Raw genomic sequence first — 24,366 nt, forward strand, 5'->3', positions numbered from 1 at the left:
CTAGATTAGGGAAGTTTTCAGCTACAATTTGTTCAAATATCTCTTCTATACCTCTGTTTTTCTCCACCCCCTCGGGGATGCCGGTGATTCTGACATTGGAATGTTTCATTGGGTCAGTAATCTCCCATAACCTACATTCCTGAGCATGGATTTTTTTGAGTCCAGATTCTATTTTAGCTTTCTCTTCTACTAACCCACCCTCCAATTCGCTGATACATTCTTCTGCCTCATTCACTCTGGCCGTCAGAGCCTCTAGTTTTGACTGCATTTGGCTCATAGAATTTTTAATTTCTGCCAGATTCACTCTCATTTCCACCCTTAGAGATTTTATATTCTCATTAATATTTTTGTTAATACTTTTTTCAAGTCTACACATCATCTTGACCATTGTTACTCTGAATTCCATTTCTGATAGTTTGGTTATATCCATATCCCCTAGTTCTGTGGCAGAGGCCACAGACTCATTGTCTTTTCTTTGCTGGGGGGGATTTCTCCTTCTCAGCATTCTGATGAGGAGAGGTTGCGGGGTTGTCCAGAGCCCAAATTATTGACCGGGACCCAGGCAGTGCACACTTATTTTATAGGGATCTTAGGGATGTGGGCTTCTTGATTTTTCAGCCTGCCTTCTGGGGGAGGGGCCTGCCGCGCCAATATTCAGGCAACCCTGTTTGGGTAGAGTGTCCGTGTCCCCTGCGAGAGGGGATGGGGGTGGGCACACTGTGAGCTGCTATTTCCAGGCTTTTGTTCTCTGGCGGCTTTCCCTGGCAGTTTGCTGTGCCTCTTCTGAGAGTCAGAGCAGCATTGCTGTGCCTCTTCTGAGAGTCAGAGCAGCAGCGGCCGAATCTCAGCCTCTGTCTCAGAACAGAGGGATCGCGGCCCGTTCTCCACTGCTGTTCTGGCCACTTTAAAGCATCCCGGGCTGTGCGCCCCACACCCGGCGTCCCAGCCCTCACTTCCAGGGCCGGCGCGTCTCTGTCCTTTGTGTGTCTAACACCACCAGCCGCCCCCTCGCGCTCTGAAGCTCCAGCCCTCAGTCTGGTGCGCGGTGCTCCCCGGCTCACAGTTCCAGTCTGCTCTCTCGCGGGTGCCGGTCCGTGAGTCCGCCTGCTCCCCGTGCAGGTGGCTACCGCTTCCCGGCGCCTGAGCGCAGAGGCTCCCTCCCCCTTCCCTTTATCTTCCTATATCTGTGCTCGGATTCACAGCTCCCCGCTTCGTACCTCAATACTCAGCACTGGAGATGTTCATTCGTAGAGATCCAGATGTATCTTCCTGCGTCTCAGGCTGATTCCGTGGATGTTCAGGCTGGTCTAGTACCTATCCAGCTCGACTCAGGGGACCGGCTGAAAAAGGGGTCCCCTACTCCTCCGCCATCTTAACTCCTCCCTCTTGATCCCATTTCTAAGCCAGAAAACAACTCACAGCCACTTGCAATCACAAATGCAACACTATTAATAAACTAACAGGAAGATTACAAATTAGAATTCACATGGAGAAAATCTAGGATATACATTGGCCATGGTTATCTTGAGACATACAGTTTGGGGAAGTTTTCACTCTATTTAACATATTTCTATCACATTTGGATTTTTAAAATTTTTTATTTTATTTTAACTGATGATCCTACATTACTTTTATAACCAGGAAAAGAAAAATTTTAAAAAACACTATTCACAAAATTCATCTAAATTATATTAATAAGTAAAACAGTCAACCCTTCATTAGCAAAACAGCTAACGATGTTCTTTTCCTCTTTCTGCCAACATCTCTCCTGGCTCCTGGACTCCTGCCCACTCTTGCTGCCTGCCTCTGTCTACTCTCTTGAGGGCTCACTCGGCCTTCAGAAGAAGTAAATGTCATTTTTACACAGTGGGAGCACTGAAATAGAAACACCTGCCTGATCTTTCTCCTTTGCTGTTGCATGTTCCCTCAGTGGAAGACCCCTCATCACTGGTAAGACCTTGCTAAGGGAGCAAGTGGATTCCTGGAAGATACTTCTTCAAAAGGCAAAGTGGCAACCACATGCTTCCTTAGGAAGGGGAATTAGTGTTCTAGATCTTACACTGATACAGAAGATAGATGTACAGGGGTATCCAGTGCTAAGATGTGGGAAATGCTAGAGTGGCCACGGGAAATAAGCTTCTCCAGCAAAGTCAAGCAAAATTGCCTCTAAATAAAATTAACAAAAGTATATTGGAAGAAGCACTTGAAAATAATGCCATCTATATAAGCACTCTAGAAAAGCAGATATTTGGAAGGAAAGAACTTCTTTGGTAACGACTTTCCAATATCAGAGCACCTGTTACACTGATTTGTGGACTCAAAAGCATGGCCGTGCAGGATGAGAGAGAGAGGAAAGAGGAGAAGGAAGGTCTCTATTTTAAAAGGACCTAATTCACTCTGTTATGACCCTGAACCCTAAGCCATGTTCTGAGTCATTTCGCAAACAACTTTTGCCTCCCAAGTTGAGAATCTGCTCAGTGATGGGTAAGTGATTCTGATCTGTTTTGCAGTTATACTTAATCCCACTGTGAAATTAATTTAATGAATCCTACAGTTATAAATTATTGTACATAACAATAACTTCTAGAGTTATAAACGAGCTGTTAGTGTGTTCAACCTTTAAGCGGGTACATTTCCAACCTAGGATGGGGGCCAAAGTGGGCAGTTCCTACCTGTTCCCTTCTTTACCAAATGTGGGCTCTGACATTTATTGGTGCCAACCTTGGACAAGTTTTTCTGTGCCTCACTTTTCTCACCTCTAATGTGGGAAAATGGTAAGAGTACCACCTCAAAGGGCTGCTGGAAATACTAAATGAAATAACACACTTATAATAGTGCTCGGCTCAGATGTAGTAAATGTGATCATTGCCATCATTATTATTATTATCACTGGGACCAGATTAGTCTCAAGGCTGTAGTATCGGCTTCAATCCCCATCACCTCTGAATGTTTCCAAATATGTGCTTACTTAAAAGACACCGGAATTCCAGCTCCTGTTCTACTACCTAATGATCACACTGACCATGCAGCTCTCTTGGGCCAAAGATCTGTGTTCAGTAGTTCAGCAGGTCAGCCTTATCTGAACAACTGGGGAACCACCCCTGGGAACCATGCCCATTGTCACTGGCAGGCAGAACAAAAGCTCTGAGACCTTAAACATGTCTCTATGTACATCACCAGTACACACACAAGGTGTGGGCTTGTTTCCCACATTTCTAGAATTTTGTGGACATCTTCAAACAATGAGGGCTTCTTCTGTCTGCTCACATCCATTTTGGGATCTGCCAAGTTATGCGGCAGCAGTTAACCCCACCCTCTCGGTCCAGGGTGGAGCTGTTCTTCAAGCTTCCACTCCCACCTTCCTTCCTGGCTTCTGGGCAGAGCCAGCTGCAAGTTAATCACCTCAACTGAGAGGCTCTTATCAAAGACCAGGCTCCAGAACCTAAGCTTGTTTGTGAGTTTTTCCCTAGGTGGAAGAATCACCAGGACCAGGTGTTAAAAATGGTATGTGATTCACTGCAAGTTAAAAAAAAAAAATACTGTATGGTGACTAACGTAACATAATAAAAAATTTAAAAATAATAATAATAATAAACACATAACTGGAAAAAAGAAAAAAAGGAAGTTGCAGAGTGACATGTAAAGGATCCCTACTGGGCAGGAAGGAAGGAAGGCAGGGAGGAAGGGAAGAGAGGCAAAAGAAGAAAAAGGGAGGTACGGGAGGGGAGGAAGGAGACAGGACAGGACACTATTCAGTGATTGGATTGAGACCATGGCCACTAGCACCAAGGCCTGGGTAGCAGTGCCAATCCACACTGTACAAAAATGAAGCTCTCTCAGAAAGAAAAAAAAATCTATTAATTTTTCTTTATACATTTTTGTATTGGTCGTTGCGTTGCACTAGGCCCATAACACAGCTGGATGCACTTTCCAGGAGCAGTCACGATCCTTTCACCTTGGTCTTGCACACTTGCAGCTACTGACGATCAGCGCCTACTGCACACCCAGCGTGGCATGAGTGCTGTCTGAGCATCGAGCTCCCGTCCACAACCACTGAAGCGGGGCTGTGCTCCCATCCCGCCGATGGAGAGCGCGAGGAGGGCCGGACGCCGGCTGCCCAGGCACGCGCCAGACTCTGAATCAAGTGCATCAGCGACACTGTCTGGTTCATCCTCACCACAGCCCCTCTCATGTCCAGGCTGTGGAATGTGTCCGAGGGCAACCTATGGCGCGTGGACGGTGGGGGGATAACCAGATTCGAAGGCAGACTGCCTCACCGCTTCTCTTCACGGTAAGACCTGCTCCCCTGTTCCATTCCTGCTCCTTCTGACTCTGAACCACAGAGAACCGAAGTGCACATCCACATCAGACTCCCAGCACGTTGCAACAAGTTTCTGGAATGAGTGAGTTAATTCACAGGCAACTATATGGAGAGCAACGCTTCCTTCCACCTTCTTGTCTATTCATGGCACTATTATTCCTTTGCTTGAAATAAGCCTTACACCCAGTAAGTGGTTAATAAATGTTTGGTGAATTGATGAGTGAATAAAACACGACCACCTCCTAATGTCAGAATAACCGAAGACAATAAAAAAAAACGTTAAGCACCTGAACAAGGAGAGGCATGGGGTAGTATGGACCTCTCCAACGGGCAAAACCCATAGCAAGAATCCAGAAACCGTGAAAGATTCCCATGTCACTGAATACTTTGAAAATAGGTATAGATTTTAGTACAAAGGGTTTTAAAATGTGCCTTGAAATTGTGCACACATGATCTTCTAGAAGAAAGTATCCTACTATGAATAAGGATATAACTATCATAAACTATTGGCAGAAGTACTGAATTTGGTTGGTATGCATTACAATTTTTAATTTGTAAACACTTTCACGTAGCAATTCTACGTCTAGGAATTTATCCTAAACTCTGCTCTCAAACACAGACATCCTCCTGTCTTCATGAAAGCAGTTAATAACTCCCTAAGTAACCCCAAAAGATAGTTGCTCCTTAATGTAGTCCAGTACTACCGCCTACCCACCACAAAGCACTTGCTGCTTTTTCAGAACTACAGAGCTTACTAATTTAGGAACTCTAGTACTATTTTTAAAATGTTCTAGTAGCAATTAGCAGCTGTCAGCTCTCTACGCTCAATTCTGAGGCCAATTAACAGCACTAGGAGCCAAAGGGGGCTGGGGGAGGAGGAGAGAAGGAAATAAACATTATGCAGAGAAATAAAAAAGATCAGCATAGTGTATTTTCTCATTCAATGTGGTTTCTCCTGGGGCATTTTTTTAATCAGTGGGTATAGAACCTAAAATTTTCTGGGCTGTTCCTATGTATGTCTTATTACTTTCTCATATACTATTTTAGCACAATTTACTTTACAAAAGTATCCTTTTTTGAGGGTTCTGAGGAGTAAATGTAGCATGCTATAATATTTTTTTTTTTTACCAGTTCAGAATTGTTTGGGGGAAGAAAACCTGATACAGATTCACAGGAAAATAGATACACAGTGGTGGGATCTCACAGTTAAATGATTTGTAGATATAGTCATCATCTGACTATGAAAGATAGATGCTCCTTTATGCATATTTTTAGTAATTATCTTAATGGTTAAGTTTCTATGACATTAAAGTAATTTAAAATATATTGGGGGAAAAAGAGATTGTTTTTATAGTCAATTTGAACCTGAACTCAAATTTAAGGAGCAACCTGCAAACAGACAGGAATGTGTCCTCGCTTGTTCTAGGAGGGAGGAACTCCAGATGCCTATGAGGAGGGTTGGCTCTCTCTAGCCTTGCAGCCTTGCAAGTTTCCTAAGTGTACTCCATCCTATTAAGTATACACATCTCCACTGGTTGAGGGGTTGGGCACAAGTATGAGGGCCCAGCAAGGGGCCTGAACAAAAGTGGTGGCCAGGTCCAGATCAGACTTTATATAAACTGAGTCGATACCTTGACTCAATCATGCTCGATTCCACCCTTGGTGGAAGCAGCCCAAAATGTCCATCAGCAGATGAAAGGGAAAATAATATATATATATATATATACACACAGCCTTAAAAAGGAAATAAATTCTTTTTTTTAAGGTTTTATTTATGTATTTGACAGAGAGAGAGAGCACAAGCAGGGGGAGCAGCAGGCAGAGGGAGGGGGAGCAGCAGGCAGAGGGAGAGGGAGAAGCAGGTTCCCCAGTGAGCAGGGAGCCCGATGTGGGACTCGATCCCAGGGCCCTGGGATCATGACCTGAGCAGAAGGGAGACGCTTAACCAGCTGCAGCACCCAGGCGCCCCAGAGGAAATAAATTCTGACACATACTACCACATGAATCAACATTATGATCAGTGAAATAAGGCAGACACAAAAGGACAAACACTGCATGCAAGACGCCAGTCATGTGAAGAACTTAAAGCAGTCGAATCCCCAGAAACAGAAAGCGGAATGGTGTCTTCTAGGGACTGGGGGAGAGGGAACAGTTTGTGTTTAATGGGCACAGAGTTCCAGTTTGGGATGACGAAAGAGTTCTGGAGATGGATGGTTGCACAGCACTGTGAACGTACTTAACGTCCCCTGACATGTGCACTTAAAAGTGGCATAAACAGCACAGTTTATATTACGCACTTTTACCACAATAGTAAGGAAAGATAACTCACCTTTGAAGTTGCCAATGTACAGGCCAGGCAGGATCTAGGGGAGAGACACAGATCAGATGTCAGTGCTACAGACCTGAAGCTGAGTGTTCTGCTCACCAGAGCAGTGGGAGCACATCCCAGGCCTGTTGCCTGCCACACCCACTAACCAGCACCTTCCCAGACAGCCGGCACAGACCACCCAGCATCCTTGTCTCCAGGGCTCTGGCCTGCACACGGACACCAGGAAGCCTGCTCAAACAGCATGTGAATGGCCACACGTGGGTGCCCATCAGCTTGTGGGACCTCAAGGACCAGAATTCCCCAACACATCTACACGCAAGCCCTTCAGTGCTCCTTGGCATTCTGAGAGTTTAGCAGCAACCGCGGGGGCCTCCAGCTCTGCATATCTCCTGCCTACCCTTCCCCCTTGACTCCTCCTTTTCTCACAATAATGTGAACATCCCCCACTTATCTCACAACTCCAGCAAACCTCCCTTTACTGAGGCCTTGGTGCATGCTGTTCCACGTCCAGCAGCCATGTTCCTACTCTCCTCATCCTTCAGGACCTAGCTCTGACTCACACCCTAGAGAGGCCTGTCCTGAGCCCAGGTTCTGAGGCAGGCCCTGGCTTCAGCTCCCACGGTCCTCAGTACTCCCCTTGTAGGGATATGTCACAGGAGTATTTCTAGGTGGAGCTCCGTCTCCTGTGTTAGAATGGACAGCTCTTTGGACAGCTGACACATCCTGTCACTCACTGCTCTATACCCAGCTCCTGGCCCAGGGCTTCACTCATGATTACTAGTCAATAAACAGTTACTAAATGAGTGAATGAACTGTCCAAATGCGTAAGTTAATAAGAACATACGTTTGCTCCAAATGTCTACTTCTAACGCAGTGCTTCTCAAACGAGACAATCCATCAGAATCACCAGAAGCTGTGAAAAATTCAGATTTCTGAACAAGCCCCAGCCCCAGCCCCCATATAGAATGATTCAGTAGGTCTGAGACAAGAACCAGGGACTGGGTTTTTCACAAGCAACCCCCCACTTTGGAAAATACAAAGCTAATTCTTGTCCTGCCACTACTTTGTATGAAGAGTCTTAAATTCAAATATAGACACTGCTTTAGAAGTTACGTCACCTGACAGGATTTCCAAGCACACAGAGAGTACCGGCCACTGCAGACCCCTGCCCTGGCAACACCCTCCTGTGAGTACTCCCACCCCACATCCCACTCAGATTCATCTGCCTCACACTCCCTATTGTTTATCCACCCCCACCAAGAAAGCTAAGAGCAGCATATAGTAATTCTTCATGCGTGCAGATTTCTTTGAGCATTTTCCTGACCACAGGCTGCCTTGCTAAAAACTGATGGCATCTGTGCAAGTCACTGCAGGGGACTGCACCGTGGCACGGCCAAGGCAGTCTGCTGGAGCTCAGTAATACTAGGTCTAGGGCTAGCTTCTGTCCTGGGGTGGGGAGGTTGCCAAGCCAAGGCACAATAGAACATAGTGACCAATTGGGGACACTTATGAGAAGGAAAAGAGACTCTATTCATAATTACAGTTGACCCTTGAACAATGAAGGGGTGGGACATCAACTCCCCACACAGCTGAGAATCCATGAACAACTTGTGACTTCCCAAAAACTTAACTACTAATCGCCTATTGCTGAGTGGGAGTCTTACCAATAGTCTATTAACGCACATCTTGTGTGTTATACGTATTATATACTACATTCTTAAAGTAAGCGAAAGGAAAGAAAATGTTATTAAGAAAAAATAAGGAAAAAGAAATACATTTACAGTACCGTAAAAAAAGTCCTTGTATAAGCAGACCCGTGCAATTCATTCAAACCTGTGTTGTTCAAGGGTCAACCGTCCTCCAGGACAACAAGCAAGGCCCAGAAGTGAGCAGGGCATGGAGACGTGTGATCACCCTGGCTCACTGAATACTCAGGGAGAAAAAATTAGTTTGGAGTGCCCCATGGGACTGAGAAGTCAGTTATATCCAAGACTGAAGTCATAGCATTGAGGCAAGCTGGGTTAGCTCTGTAACTAGGAACACGTGAACCAGTATTTCAGAGGAAAACACCAGCATGCACTGCCAAGGAGCAAAAACATTTGACAGGTCTTTGTTGAAACAGAATCAGTCCTGGGATTCTCCTGGGAGGAAGGGTGGAGTAAATACTGTATCATTCCTGTTTTAAAATATAAGAGCAATGCAAGTTCATCTTGGAGATGGGATCAAACTGATATTCTCTGGCAGCTCTTGGAGAAATAGAGCTTTTTCAGGTACAATCTCCCCTTCTCCAGGGTTTCTCCTATCTTTATTAGGAGTCGACATGAGATACTAAAGGGCAGAGTCACCACGTGGCTTTCTTGGCTGACAGTAACAGTGACTTTCTCCTTAACCAAACTTTAGTCAGGCTCCTTTGAGCCTTCTTCTTGAATAGGCTTCACCTGTGGCTTACCAGTTTTGGCAAAGAATCCTGCTAAGCCAGTTTATCAAGAATCCTCCCACTCTCGACATCCAGTCAAGCTCATCTTCCTCTACCCTTGCTACCTAATCAAGTTCTGCTCAGTAATTTTCCATCTTTCCCTCACCTTGCCTGTTGGCTATAAATCCCCACTAGCTCTTGTTGTATTGGGAGTTGAGTTCTCTCACTTGCCATAGTATCTCCTCCTATTGCAATAGCTTCAAATAAAGTCTTCCCCGCCATTTTTAGTAAGAATAATTTTTCTTTTGTAACATTGACCACAAGTGGCTCCAGATTCATACAATTGACAGCTATAATGAACCACAATAAGAGCGTGTGTATTTGCCCAAAATCACAGAACGTATAACAGTAGATGAATGGTTTACTGATTCCTGTCATATGTGGACTTCATGCTGGGCACTCAGGATACAGATGCGATGGAGAGAGACAGGGCCCTGTCAGATGCCTGCTACTTCCCTTGTGGAGCTTCTTGCCTAGGGAAGGAGGAGGTGACTTGACCACTCTGGGATCCCCAAGGATTTTCAGGAGGCAGCCCCACTTAGGGGATCTGAAGTTCAAGAGCAGTGGGTCAGAAGAGGGGGAAGGCCAGGCAGGGGAGCAACAGAAACCAGCAGTGCAGAGAAAGAAGGTCAATCTCTACCAGGAGAGAGCATGAGGGAGGCAGAGATCCAGCAGGGAAGAACAGGAGGAGGCTGTGGTCCAGGCTGTGGACCAGGCTGCATGCAGCAGACACAGGACACAGGCAGCCATGGAAGGCTTTCAGGGCTCTAGATTAAGAACCACTAAGATGATTAAGATGTATGGGGCCATTAGAGAGATATTTTCATATATTTTTACTTAGTATATCTTGGAAATGTCATGGTAAAAACAGAGGAAAGGTAAAGTTGTGTATGCAGCCAATGTCTTCATTATCGTACCATCTCCGTAAGGGTAACACTGGGGGCTGGTGGGGAGGGTCCGAGGAGGGCCACTAAACCCATCCTTTAGAAGCCAACTCCAGTCAGGCTTCTACTCCCTGCAGGGCTATCTACAACAGAACATCACCTTCCCACCCCCATTATCAATTCCTCAAATCTCCTGATGAATGTCACCTTCTCCCAGTCCCCCAGAATGAAAATCTGGACCCCACTCCCACCATGGCACTGCCCCTACACTTCCCCCACATCCCACCAGTGCCTCTTTCTGCCTAGTGAGTTACAAAGTCCTAGCACAGTCCTGGCTCCTTGGCACAGTCAGAGCCTCAGTTCATACATGGGCGAGAGCAGTCTGCATTGAACTGACTTCTCCGTCCCATCAAATTAATTTTGTAATGTCATAGTCTCACTGGGTTATTTTCTAGATAATGTTTAGTAGCAAACCCTTTCCCAAGAAAAGGAAAGCCAAAACTGAAATTCAACTGAAATTTTCAAGTTGGCTTCCACAGGATGGCTCCAACTTACCCCTGAAGGATTTCCCCCATTTCTCTCCAATCTGCAGCCAAGCCAAGTAATCCCCAGTTTCCCAATACCCCTTACTGGTCCTACTTTGCAATATCACATTTCTTTGCTCTCAATATTCTCTTTAAATAGAGAAGTAATCCCCATTATTTGGGGTCCCTCATCTCCCTTGGCTATACTAAAAAATTATAAACCCCGTAATAGACAATTATTTCATTGGTTTCCTAGCCTCAGAAGGCCTTTCCTATGTTTGAGGAATTTCCCCCCACTTTAGAGTCTTGGTGGGAAGCAGAGCCCAGCTCTTACACAGAAGCTGAAAATACCAGATGACTGCTTGCATTTGCCTTTGCTGCTGTGACACGGAAATGTGACCTAAGTGCAACAGCTGCTCCAGACCAGAATCCACAGGTAACCCACAACATTCTCTCCCACAACAGGGGCAGCAGGGCTAGTAGCATATCTAGAACCGAAAATAGCAGGAGCAGGACCTTGGGGCAGCCCCAGAAATGCTCTCAGCAGATCAGTTCTAGGATCTGCTTCTGGCAAGGTAGCCTTAATCTGGTTCTCCCGACTTCCTGGTCAACCTACCTATTGTACCCAAAGCAGCCACATCTGGATTTTGTTGCTTACAAACCCTCACCCTGATGTAGGCCTTTCAACCCAGAAAAAAAAAAAGAAGCATAAATGCAAATGAGCTGTACAGACCTTCAGGCAAGTCACAGACTAGCAAAGTCCTACCCACCTTGGAAGCAGCAGCCCCACCGGCACTCTCAGAACCAGTTAGAGAGCACTCCAACAGGAGATCCCTCCCTCCTCTGGACTCTACTCACACCTCATTAAGCACTCACTTCTACTCCTCAATAGCTCCTCAATTTGTTTGCTCCTCTTGAAACTTTGTTCAGCTTCTTAGTGCCTCCCCTCTGACTTGTAACAGCCTCGGGAAGATCTCGCTACCTTTGGATCTATCCCTCCAAAGGAACCCTCAACCTGCCTCCAAGTGCAAAATTGACCATGTAACTCTTCAGATTAAAACCTTCTTAGCGTTCCCGGTAGCTATCACCATAGAGCCTAAATCTGGCACCTCAACAAGTGAGACCTGCAAGTACTGAGGTTGCTATGTCTGCAGCCTCAGGCCCATGCCCAGCTCTTTCCCCAAACTTCCCCATAGCTGAGGTGACCATACAAAGGTGCAGGGTGAGCCCCCAACTCCACCATCCAGGTTTTAAGGGAAACAGTTCAATTTTCAACTATCAACTACATAAAAAAACACAAAACATGAAAGATTGTGATAGACAAATAAAACACATCTGCCAGCCGACTATAGCCCACGGACATCTAGTTTATGACCTCTATCCACTGCCTGCATCGTATTTGTGAGTATGGTTGGTTGGTTCTCAACTTGGATGGTTCTCCCTTGATTGGTAGATACTCAAGTAAATGTTTCTTCAATGAATAAATGAACAAAAAGAGAATGTGAATAAGGTGGGAGGAGGTAAAAGGAAAGGAGAGATATGAAAAACAATGGTGAGTAAAGCCTGAGAAATCAAACCTTGCCCCTTTCTGCCCTGCACAGGTTTCCACAGGGGTCAGCGATGGCCACACCGGTAGCACAGGGGCCAGTGCTAGACGACAGCAGCATGCCAAAGGGATGCCAGCGCAGAGCGCTGGCAAAGACAGAGGCTTAAGCTTACTAAAATCAAAGAGCCAACTTACTAAAAATCATTTAAGATGCACATTTTTATATGCATTTAGAATTTTATATTTTTTTAAGATTGATTTATTTATTCATTTGTCAGAGAGAGGGAGAGAGGGAGCACAAGCAGGGGGAGTGGGAGGCAGAGCAGGCAGAGCAGGCAAAGCAGGCAGAGGGAGAAACAGGCTCCCTCCTGAGCAAGGAGCCCAATGTTCGATGTGCGACTCCATCCCAGGACCCTGGGATTATGACCTGAGCCGAAGGCAGACGCTTAACCAACTGAGCCACCCAGGTGCCCCTAAAATTCTTTTTCATTTTTTAAGTCTTCGTTTAAATTCCAGTTAACATACAGTGTAATATTAGTTTCAGGTGTAGAATTTAGTGATTTATCACGTCCATCCAACACCTGGTGCTCATCCTTAATCCCCATCACCCATCTAACCCATCCCCCAGCCACCTCCCCTCCAGCAACCTTCAGTTTGTTCCCCGGTTTGTCTCTTCCCCCACCCCCATTCTTCTGTTTTGTTTCTTAAATTCCACACATGCAAAAAGAAGACAGAGCTATGTCAGTAAACTTTAAACTCCATATTCAAGACCACAAGAGTAAGCTAGTGTTTCAAGGGCCAGAAATAGAAAGAGAATGGCTCAATCCCAGTTTCTGTAGTCTCTTCCATATAGAATTACAAAATAAGACAAAGGAAGGCTGGCCATCAGCAGAGAGAGAAATTACATTTTTGTTTTCAAGACTAGAAACCCAAGAATGTGTAGACTCCTAGTCAGCTTCATAATTCAAACTTGAAACCGAAAAGCTGACCCACCCACTTCCCTGATTGTTGCTGGTAATCCTTAAGTATAGAGAAAGAGAAAATGAAATGAAATAATTTTCCAGCTGAAAGATAGCTTATAGAGACGACCATGGAAGAGCACAGTGTTCATCTGGGACAAAGTGGCTGACCAGTCAGTCACTTCAGACAGTCACTTCATGAAGTCTGAACTCAAGCCAGAAGCAAGAACACAAGGGGAGTGAAATCATTACCACCTGGGAGGAAAGAGAAACAGATCAAGGAAAGAAGTTTGTATATGCAGTTTGGATATGTTTGGGAATGTTCTGTGACTCTAAGAGAACAACAACCAGATCAGTCCTAATCATCTTTGGGTCTCAGAAATAATTTCTTCTTCCCCCATTGTTCACCTGGGTGGCTCCTTGTCATTTAGGTCTCCCATGAGATAACAGCTCTCAAGGAAGTCTCTCCTGAACGATAAATTCCCTGACACCCTCCATCACATCCCCTTGTTATTTTCTTCATCATATTTATCAGTACTTATTTTATTATTTGCTTACTTTTTTGATTGACCTTGAAGCAGGGGGTACATCTATTGTGTTCCCTGCTCTGTCTCAAAAGCCTGCCACAGGGTCCTGCACATGAAGAGATAATAAAAGGCAATGGAAGACGATCTCTAGCACTCTGCTACTCAGAAAAGATTCTTGTTTTCTGGTAAAAGACTGTCTAGAAATAGGAAATGAAGGCAGACTCCTGCAGAAACTACCTTGAGACCATGCTCAAGATTCTCCGTGGTTAATGGTTCTTCTTGATCAATACCCTTCACACCCACACTGTACTAACACTGTCCATACAGAAATGCATAAAATCAAATCCTTCACCACAAAAAAGCACTTATGAACAAAACAATACTGCTTCTAAGGGCAGTAAATATTTTGAGTTTATCTTTTAAACATTTCTCTTAGTGCTTCGGGATACCATGGAATCTAAGACCACCACCGGAACAGATTTAAGAGATAAAATTCCACCAGGCAGCAGTACAAGGTTGTGGGGGGTGGGATAATCTTAATTCTTCCTAGGTCAGAAAGAACTTTCTGGGTTTCAATGCCAGGAATGAGGTGGAGAACTTTGGAAATCCGTGAAGGGTTAAATGTCACAGACTTTCTTAATGCCATTTGGCTATGGACTTAACCAGTTTGCATTTGCAGAAGCACGAATCTGAGGATACTCTTGGGGCACCTGGGTGGCTCAGTCAGTTGAGCATCCAACTCTTTATTTCACCCGCGGTCATGATCTCAGGGTCATTGAGACAGAGCCCCATGTTGGACTCTGTACTCAGCACAGAGTCTGCTTAAGGTTCTGTCCCTCTCCCTCTACCCCCTACATTCCACTTAAGCTCTTTAAAAAAAATAAATAAATAAGAATCTGAGAATAATCTTGTATACACTTAGAATTAAAGCCTTAAGCATTTGTTCCTTCAATATGAAATAAAACTGTAATGTTGAAAAGAGAAAATATCCAGAAGGTAGTATAGAGGACAGAAGACAGATTACCAGCGTAGAGCAGTCTGTCTACACAGGTGCGTACATGGTGCGCTCACCTCCCACAGAAGGACTCCTCTGTAAGCTGCCTGGGCCCAGGTGACCGGGTCTGCCTGTCTTTCACACTCATTTCCCAGTACAGGTTCTAGCACAGTGCCTTGACAATAGCAGGAGCTCAACAGTATAATCTGATGAATGGGTGGATGGACAGATGAATAAATTATGAAGGTGGCCAAGTCAGGTCTGTCACATGGAAACAGCAGCATTAACAGCACAAGGATGTCTAACCTTCTGGGCCCTGACCATATGAAAACAGAGCTTCTCAACCTTTAAGGCCCTATTCACCTTTTGATAATGATCCAGTTCCAGATCACCCAGACCTTCACTTCTGAGGGGAGAAGCCGAGGCCAGTGGCTCTCAATAGGGGACAATTCTGCCCTCCAGCATATACCTGGGAAAACCTGGAGGTATTTTTGATTGTCACAATGGGGGGAGAGTACAACTGGCACCTGGTGGGTAGAGGCCTGGAATGTTGCTAATCTCCTACAATGCACAGGACAACCTCACCACAAAGACTGACCCAGCCCAAAACGTTAACAGTGCAGAGGTTGAGGAACCCTGGCATGTGACTACGGAGGCATAGTCATGTCTTTGATCTTTCCCTCTTGAGCCAAACTTTCTCAACTCTGCTCCTTTATCTTCCTAAGGAGAACAGAGCCATCCTAAACCAGCGTCATCACTGTAATCATTAATGGGACAGATCGACTCACACTAATAGCAGTGCATATTTGCACTTTACAGCTTGCAAGAACGTCTTCTAATAAATTCTCATTTACGTCTCTCAAGAATTGGGGAAGTATCACCATATTCATTTTCGAGCAAATGAGACTAGATAAGCTAACCACCATCTCTATGAGTCGAAAGAGGTAAAGAAATTGAAGCTCAGAAACACTAAGTGGCTTGTTCAAGATCACACTCATAAAGCAGCAGAGTGGTAGGGACACCCCAAATCAGGCTTGTGATGGTCCTGCCCCTCTGTCTTTCACCACAGTGGGTTTCTCAAGGAAGAGTGGTGGCTCCATAGAAATATAATGTGAGCCATATATGTAATTTAAAATTTTCTAGAAGCCACAGAAAAAGTAAAAAAAAAAAAAAAAAAGATGAAATCAATTTTAATATATTTAACTGAAATATATTCAGAATATTTATATAACATAACCAATACATAAACATAGTTCTGTAACCCATATATAAAATTATTCATAGAATGGTTTACAATTTTTTGTACTAACTCTTCAAAGTCTGGTGTGTATTTTATACTTAAATCACATCTCATTTGCAATTAGCCACATTTTAGTCCTCAATAGCCCTGTGACTAATGGCTACTGTTCTGCACAACACAGGTTGTGTGTGTGTGCGTGTGTGTGTGTGAGAGAGAGAGAGAGAGAGGGTGGGGGGGAAAAGAGAAAAGGAAGAGAGAGGTGGGGAGGTGTGGAGGTTTCAGAGGGTAAGACAGACAACTTCAGGAGAGTGGAGTAAGTAGATGATGAGTGCAATTTTGGGTGGCATTCGATCTTGGCCATGGATCCTTCTGGAATAAAAATGTTAAAGCTGAGATCAGAAGGAATTGCTCAAAGTTACAAGATGAGCGGCAAAGTACATTTCTAGACGCTAGAACTTAAAAGCCTTAGCTAGGATTTATTCATGTATTCCTGTGTGTCTTACACCAGGCTTCAGATTTTCCCCATCTGTAAAAGTTGATTTGCAGAATCAATGCTAACCATAGAAATGCTTTTCTGAAACCATTTACAAATAAAAACATACAATGCCCTTGGAACTAAAAGCATGATTTGTAGTATCTGGGACAAGATTTCTTTCCCCTCTCACAGAAGTTGGTAATCCTTAGCAAAAGAAAATTTAGGAACTAAACAACACAGATTTTCTTCTGACTGGTTCAATTATAGCAGTTTTTAAGTACATTTCATGTCCTGTGTGGCAGAACATTATGTGCATCTCAGTCAGGTGGACAGAGCATGTTACACAGGCAATGTAAGGGAGCGAGGCTTCTGTGTTCTGGCCTAGTAAAGATGATGAGGAAGTAGAAAAAGAGAACAGAGCAGTTGTGATCTATTATTTTTTAAGCCTCATATCATGTGCCTACCAGCTTATAAAGTCTAAGCCTCACTATAACCATGGGAAGTCAGTGTGTCTTACCCTCTTTGTGCAGATTGGGAAATGGACCCTCAGAGAGATTAAATAACATGACTAACATCCTAGTGCTAGGTTTGAAACCTAGTTCCTGTTGATTGTGAAGGTAGAAGAGATCTTTCCTTTTTTGCTAGGACGGCAGTTCATCCCAAGTGAATTCTAAAGACTCTGAAAGTAACCTGAAAAAGCTCCCCAGAGCTCCAAATTAATTGCAAAATAGGAAAAGCCACCTTTTCTCTTTCTTCCTGTTTGACATTCATACCGAGGACAGAAAGGTGGGCAACTAAAATAACCTTTGATTACTTTTTGTGCAATTCCCAAAAAGATCCTCTGAATTGGCCAAAGATGTAATCACTAATGAGTTTATAGTGTGTCAGGTCCTATTTTGAGAGTTCACCACACAGAGTAACTCATCTGATCTTCACCATCACCCCATGAAGTTGGTGATGTTATTTTCATCCCTGTTTTACAGAGGAGGCACACAGAGGTTAAGTGACCTGCCCAAAGTCACCCAGCTGGTAAGTGACAGAGCCTGGACTCAAAGCCAGGTGGTCTGGCTCACAGTGCAGAGTGCCTCACCAGTGCCTCACTATGCCGCTAAAGATCAACCTAGTAAATGTCTCTAGTGGGATTAGGGTTAAACTAAACAGCCTGTTGCATGCAAATGTCATGTTTCTGTGGAGTCTCTGAAAACTCCCAGTTGACTCAAAGTTCTCTCAAGGGTCTGAACCTGCTACTCTTTTGGGTGAGGACCTATCATGGAAACTCCTATCCTCATTCTCATCTTATTAGTCTTAAGTACTATAATACTCCATGAAAAACAAAAATCTAGTCTCTTTAGACAAGCATTTTATCAGAGAAATCGGCCCCAAATCTTCTCCTGGTGCATTTTTTAAAAGATTTTATTTATTTGAGAGAGAGAAAGCGCTCACGTGGGTGCATAAGCGGGGCGGGGGGATGGGGGGAGGTGGCAGAGAGAGAGGGAGAAGCAGACTCCCCAGTGAGCTGGGAGCCCCATGCAGGACTCCATCCCAGGATCCTGAGATCAGGACCTGGGCCGAAGGCAGACACTTAATCAGCTGAGCCACCCAGGCACCCCCTCTCTCCATGACCATGTTTTTACCTCGATCGACCTGAATTAATGATCTCATTGTGGGCTGAAGGAAGAATTACCATTCTAGGGAGGATGTGAGGACCCTCCGGATCTAACATCTTAACCCCCCATCGACTGCCAGGGTTGGTTCACTTCATCCGGAACCCAGCTACCCAGGCTGATGGCTTCTTTGTTCCTCACTGCTCTGTGTCCTCCAAAAAGCATCCTGCCTGGTGAAAACCGAGCTGTCCCTGGATTTCATAGGAAACCTAGCTTGTGATAATGGGAGGCAAATACTTTAACTGGTTCAACCTCTGGTCTATACCAAAGGTTCTATGAAGGAGTCTGTCATTAACATTGTACTCTCCCTCTGCCCTCTCAACTAGCACAGCAGCTGGCTAATAGTAGGTACACAATAAATATGTTACATTAATGACCGCTCTAAATGTATTAAGTTTCTGCATATCTACATTAGGTACAGTGGCTCTATTTACAATACAAGATGATTGTGATCAAAGCAGCAAGAAATTTATTACTTTCTTTGAAAGGTAAAAATCATGATAAGAATATGACAGTTTTTGCTGAAAAGCCTTAATTTTGAACCTTAGGCAATCATTCATATTCTTAAGTATGTTCTTTGAATCATAATATAAAAATACTACAAATTAAATGCTAAAAGTGGAGGAGAGTGAACAACTGAAGTGAAAAAGAACCAAAGGAAAACCAAGGTATGACTACAAGCCCACAAACTTGAGCTTATTGTTCTGTTTTCATTTAACAAGCAGAAGGTTCATGGTGCTGATGGATTTCAGTTTTAATGGGGACATAACGCAAGTTTTTATCCAAGAGAAATAGTCTGTTTCCAATCTTGGTCACAGCTTCCCCCCCCCGCCCCCCCCCCAAAAAACCCACACAAGGAATACAATCCTGGTTACCAAAAAGCCTCAGATATGCAGGCCCAAATCACAAAGTTCTTCCATAAACTGGGTCTGCAGAACACAATAAACATGATGTGGGCAGGTGAAAAAAGTTAACTGGGTACCCAGGATTACCCATGACTGCACTTTCTTCCCAACCTTAACTTCTAACACTCCCCATCGCACTTCACACTCTAGCTGAAAGAACCAAACCACTGCTGACCCTAGTGGGAGGGAGGGAGGGAGGGAGGGAGGGAGGCCAGCCGTATGGTTATAACCACCAAATATGAAAGCTGAATATATGTGGAGATGTGAGTGGAATAGAATGGGGAAAGACAAGCATTAAGCCAGAAACTAAACTCTGATCCAGGACCATTTAAAGACCTGTGAAGAAGTACTTGACTTTGCTGAGGGCCTTCTTAAAAGTCTTGTCTCTCCTTTAAACCAGCAGTACCAAATTACAAAATCCTTAACCTTGTGGTTGACATGAATATACACCCCAAGCAGCTCTCAACTGCAAGAGCTAATTTCTGGCAACTTCCACTCTCAGGAAAGACACAGACGACCTCACAACCTAGGAAGGGGGTTCTTGGGAAACTGAAGAGCAGATGGTGGGGGACAGAACACAAAAAGAAGAGAGCAACACGATTTTGTATAAGACAAAATCATCACAAGCAGCCAGCCAACAGGTTGCCCTTGCTGCAGAAGCCATATAATCCAGGATAAACCAGCTCTGAATCTGTTTTCTCAACACCCCCCACCCCTGCCATGTAACACCTCAGGACTTAGGTCTCGATCAACTTCTCTGTACATACGAAAAAAAAAAAAAAAAAAAAAANTGGGAGAAAGAGGAAATTAAATAATAGAAGACATTTATCTACTCCAGTTTACTAATAACGTGGCTGGTGATGCTTCAAGAGTCTGGGAGTGAAGGGGAGGGCAGAAAAAGAAACCACAACCCCTCTGAGCTCAGCTGAGGTCTCGGCAGAACAAGTGTCAACGCTTTTAAAGGGCACGGCTTGTTCTCAGTTGCAAAGCACACGGGCTGGCAGGGTAGGCGCGGGGGACTGCTTACCCGGAAGCCCGCAGGAGGCCTGGGGGAGGGGGGCACCTCAAAAACAGACCTCACGAGCACCGCGCCAGGCGCGCCGCCCCTCCCTCGCGTTCCCACCGGTGGAACACGACCTGGTCAGACAGGTCGGAGAGGGAAGAGGGGGCACCCGTCGAGGGCTCTCCTCGCCCAGCAAACACCAGCCGGGGGGAAGCCTTAAAGATGGAAACAAAACCAGCACAAATGAAAGAAAGACACGTTACCTTGTTCATCCCATTCCCCATGGTGGCTGAATGCGAACTCTAGCACCCTTGGAAATGAGGTCGCAGGCTCACTGAGAGCATGTTACAACAGGAGGGAGGAGCAAGTGGAGCGGGCGGGGGAGGAGGCCCTGGGGAGGAATTTCGTGCTCGCAGTATAAACAACAACAACAACAATAATAATCAGGGACATCCAGGCCACTCGGTTCGCTCCAGGGAGCTGGCCTGGACGGTAGGGCTTTCCGCTCGTCCGCCCCGGACTTCCCGGCCGAGCAGAGCAGAGGAACTGGCGCCCTTGCCGGGAAATGGTCTCGCTTTGCCAGTGCACGCCCCGTGAGCGCCCAGGCACCCCTCCCCGGCCGGCTCCCTGGGACTTGTAGTCCGGCTCCCGGACGCCGCGACCGCTCGCCCCGCCCTGCGCAGCCCACAGCTTCTCGGGGGCCGGGGCCGGCGCCGGAGCCCAAAGCGCACGTGCAGCGCGAGGGGCCGGAGCAGCAGCCGCGAGCGTTCCGGGAGAAGGACTTACGGGCGGGGGCGGGGCCTGGTGGTCGCGCAGGCGCCTCCCCAACCCGGCCGCAGCGCGTCACCCGGCCGCCTCCCCCGGGATCAGGGTCACCAAAACTCCCGCAGACCTTTTCCCCTGGGGCGACTGGGGGGGACCTGTTACCAGTAGTCACCACCCTGCCTTGACTGCCTCGGTGAATCAGGTGCTAATCAGAGCCTTGGTCTTCGCGGCTCCCCTGCTTGGGTTTTCTGAGGGCGACAGATTTAGGCCCGGGTTGGGGGATTCCTGTGGCCCTGCCCCACCCACGAAGACCGAGAAGGCTCACCCAGTGGGGAAAGGTGGGCTCAGTGACTCATCTCTGGGATGACCTAACCTCCCTACCGTGGGGGAGCAGATGGCCAGATCTCAGACCTCACACCGTGTCATTGGACGTCTAGTATGTGCCCATCTTCAGATTATAAACTGGCTGTAGTGGATGCATGGCTGTGTTGATACAGTTGCTTCTGGAAAGCCCCTGTCCTTGCTAAGCAGCATAGTAATGTCTGCATTATGATTGTGTCTGGAGTAGAATACTTTCTAACCTGTAGCAGAATTGTTTTGAGAATTTTATCACCCCTACTAAGCTCTTAGCTTTCTTCCCTGGGGACGGAATCCTTGAGGTAGGGGTTTCTCAGGGTTATTTTTGTATCTTTAGCAATGCTCTGCACAAAATAGGTGCTTAATAAATGTTAAATGGACATACCCATCAATCTAATATGGCTGGGCTCACCCCTGATGACCTCATTTCATCTGCTCCTTCTTGCTCAACAAGTTACAGCCACCCTGGCTTTCTGGGTGCCTCTTGAACCTGCCAGGCTGAATCGTGCACTCTGTATGGGCTGGGCTCTCCACCCAGACCTAGCCCTTTGCAAAGCTGACTCTTGTCTTCGAGGTCTCAGCCCAAATGTCACCTCATCAAAGAGGCTTTTCCTGACCACCCAATCTAAACTAGATTCTTCAGTCACTGTCATATTACCCTGTATTATTTTCTTCATAGCATTTAACATAATTGGACATTATCATATTTGTTTGCTTACGTTTTATGTGTCTCACTAGAAAGCAGCCTCCCAATGTAAAACACCTTATCTTTCTCATTCATTATTACAGCCGTGTGGTCTGGGACAGCACCTGGCATGAAATAGGGGTTCAGTATATATTTGTTGAATAAATTAATGAATTCTAGAGGAGTGAGACCACCCATTAGATTCTGAAGGATGCTGACATTTTGTAAAGAACTTCCAGATTCCATCTGAGTCATTTCTCTCCTTGAACTGCATATATCTTCTGGGCAATAGCAGGGACCAGAACCCCACATCTAGGAAGCCCCCACTCAGTGTACACCCAAATTGTCTCCCATAGGTTAGATACAATCCAGACCTGCCCCCTTGCTTCTGGAGTGTTCCTTCTCTACCACCTTCACTTCCTCTTCTCTCCCTCACCTTCCAGACACCTGGACAGCACATCGCCTATCCCTCTGCTCCTCACCATCGCTATTTTTACTGCCTTCCTGCTTACAGATAACACAACATGGTTAGTAGACTGCCTGGGGGGGCGCCTGGGTGGCACAGCGGTTAAGCGTCTGCCTTCGGCTCAGGGCGTGATCCCGGCGTTCCGGGATCGAGCCCCACGTCAGGCTCCTCTGCTGGGAGCCTGCTTCTTCCTCTCCCACTCCCCCTGCTTGTGTTCCCTCTCTCACTGACTGTCTCTATCTCTGTCAAATAAATCAATAAAATCTTTAAAAAATAAAAAATAAATAAAAGTAGACTGCCTGGGGAATCCCAAGACCAACCTTTGTTCCTAAATCTCATAGTGATCTTTGGCGAGATGATCAACTTTTCTGAACCAGTTTTTTCCTCCTCATTTTAGAGAGCATGGGACTGCAAATTTTTGAAGATCCTATCCAGCAATCAATGACTACTTCCTTTTCCCTCCACTTCACTTGTGCTGTTGTTGTTTCCAATAGTCAGGTGAACTTTCAAGAACATAACCAGTTCATAATTTGGTGCTTTCCTACTGGGTATTTACCCCAAAGATACAGACGGAGTGAAGAGAAAGGCCATATGCACCCCGATGTCCATAGCAGCATTGTCCACAATAGCTAAATTGTGGAAGCAGCTGAAATGCCCTTCAACAGATGACTGGATTAAGAAGATGTGGTCCATATATACAATGGAATATTAGCCATCAAAAAGAGCAATTTCACAACATTTGCAGCAACATGGACGGGACTGGAGGAGATAATGCTGAGTGAAATAAGTCAAGCAGAGAAAGACAATTATCATGTGGTTTCACTCATTTATGGAACATAAGAAATAGGAAGAACGGTAGGAGAAGAAAGGGAAGAATGAAGGGGGAGTAAACAGAAAGGGGAATGAACCATGAGAGACTATGGACTCTGGGAAACAGAGTGAGGGCTTCAGAGGGGAGGGGGGTGGGGGATTGGGATAGGCTGGTGATGGGTATTAAGGAGGGCACGTATTGCATGGTGCACTGGGTGTTATACGCAAGTAATGAATCATGGAAATTTACATCGAAAACTAGGGATGTACTGTATGGTGACTAACATAACATAATAAAAAATTATTATAAAAAAATAATTTGGTGCTTTCCCATAAATGGCAGATCCATATGCAATTTTTCTTCTGTAATCCATTTGGAGCATTTCCGTTCTCTTGTTCATTTCTTATAACCTCTCTCCTAAGCTCACAACCTGTGATGGTTATCTCCTAACAGTCAAATGGGTACTCTGGCCTTCATTCAGTATGGTCCTACAAGATCCACATGCCCAGAACTCATTTCAAATTCTCAAATTTTTATTTTTGGTTAAATGAGAAAAGAGAAGACCATTAACATCAGAAGTCAGAAGAGTCATTTTAAAAATACATTCTGTAGGAGGTTCTTCCATAAGAGACTGTCTCCCTGCACTCCCCCATCCTATCCCAGAGCTTAATCCTACCTCTCTTGATCATCACACAATAATTAACTGTTTGTCATATCTTGAAAGTCTATGACTAAAGAAAAGGAAAAGGAAAAGTCTGATCCAATTTGGGCAACATGTCCTGGTTTCCTTTCTTTTCATTTTCATAGCGACACCTCAAAGATTTTCAGGTTCAGTTCTCATACTGAGCAGGTGAACTGCCCATTTCCAAGTGCCTTTCTGTCTTCCTTCTATTCTCATTATCTCCTGATTATAGAAAGGAGGGAAGAAAGGAGACTACTAGAAGAAGCTGGCAAGTTTCACATCTAAAGTAGAAACTATTCATTTACATTCTCTCTCAGTCATAAAATTTTTAAGTTTTCGTAAGCTTTAAAAGTGGAATTTTATCCCATGTAAGATTTTTACTTCTACTTTCTTTCCTGCCATTTTTGTCTCTCTCAACATGACCAACACCATAAATTTTGGTAATGACTCCAAATAAGTAAAGCCTTCATCTGTGCCTGGTGAGGGGTAGGAGTAGTTTGTTAACAAGCCGAGTCCATACACGTGGTGAAGGATAAGCAGTTAATGGTGTATTTAGTGAGCAATAACTGAACTTTAAGGTCGTAGTGTGCAGAAGCCCACAAGCAGAAGCTCAACCGTTAAAGTCAGCCAGATCATGAGGGGTATTACTGATAATTTCAGAGAATTGAAATAAACCTCTGCCCAAGGGAAAAGGAGTTACGTAATCTTCCTTGGCCTTTTGAACATACTGTAATCCAGAGTTTCTCAACCTTA

General features: G+C 45.1%; 2 protein-coding genes across 3 annotated transcripts in view; one reads left to right on the forward strand and one right to left on the reverse strand.

Annotated features, from left to right (window-relative positions):
* Positions 1 to 20,498, reverse strand: part of DUSP22 (dual specificity phosphatase 22) — a 61,791-nt gene extending 41,293 nt beyond the window's left edge. For both annotated transcript variants that reach the window (XR_004625414.1, XM_034660431.1), the window contains exons 1-2: positions 20,111 to 20,498; positions 6,651 to 6,684 (exon numbers count right to left, since the gene is read on the reverse strand). Coding sequence is in view for 1 of the 2 variants with exons in the window: in XM_034660431.1 (XP_034516322.1) it covers positions 6,651 to 6,684; positions 20,111 to 20,131 (55 nt within the window). In the remaining variant the exon portion in view is untranslated. The remainder of the gene's footprint in view (positions 1 to 6,650; positions 6,685 to 20,110) is intronic.
* On the forward strand, positions 20,190 to 22,771 carry LOC117802258. The gene is made up of 3 exons (XM_034660206.1): positions 20,190 to 20,339; positions 20,488 to 20,950; positions 22,518 to 22,771. The coding sequence occupies exons 1-3, from the start codon at positions 20,190 to 20,192 to the stop codon at positions 22,751 to 22,753; spliced, it is 849 nt and encodes a 282-aa protein (XP_034516097.1). The 3' UTR covers positions 22,754 to 22,771.
* Positions 22,772 to 24,366: the final 1,595 nt, after the last annotated feature.

This window comes from Ailuropoda melanoleuca, chromosome 5, assembly GCF_002007445.2.
Source record: "Ailuropoda melanoleuca isolate Jingjing chromosome 5, ASM200744v2, whole genome shotgun sequence".
NCBI classification, from domain to species: Eukaryota; Metazoa; Chordata; class Mammalia; order Carnivora; family Ursidae; genus Ailuropoda; species Ailuropoda melanoleuca.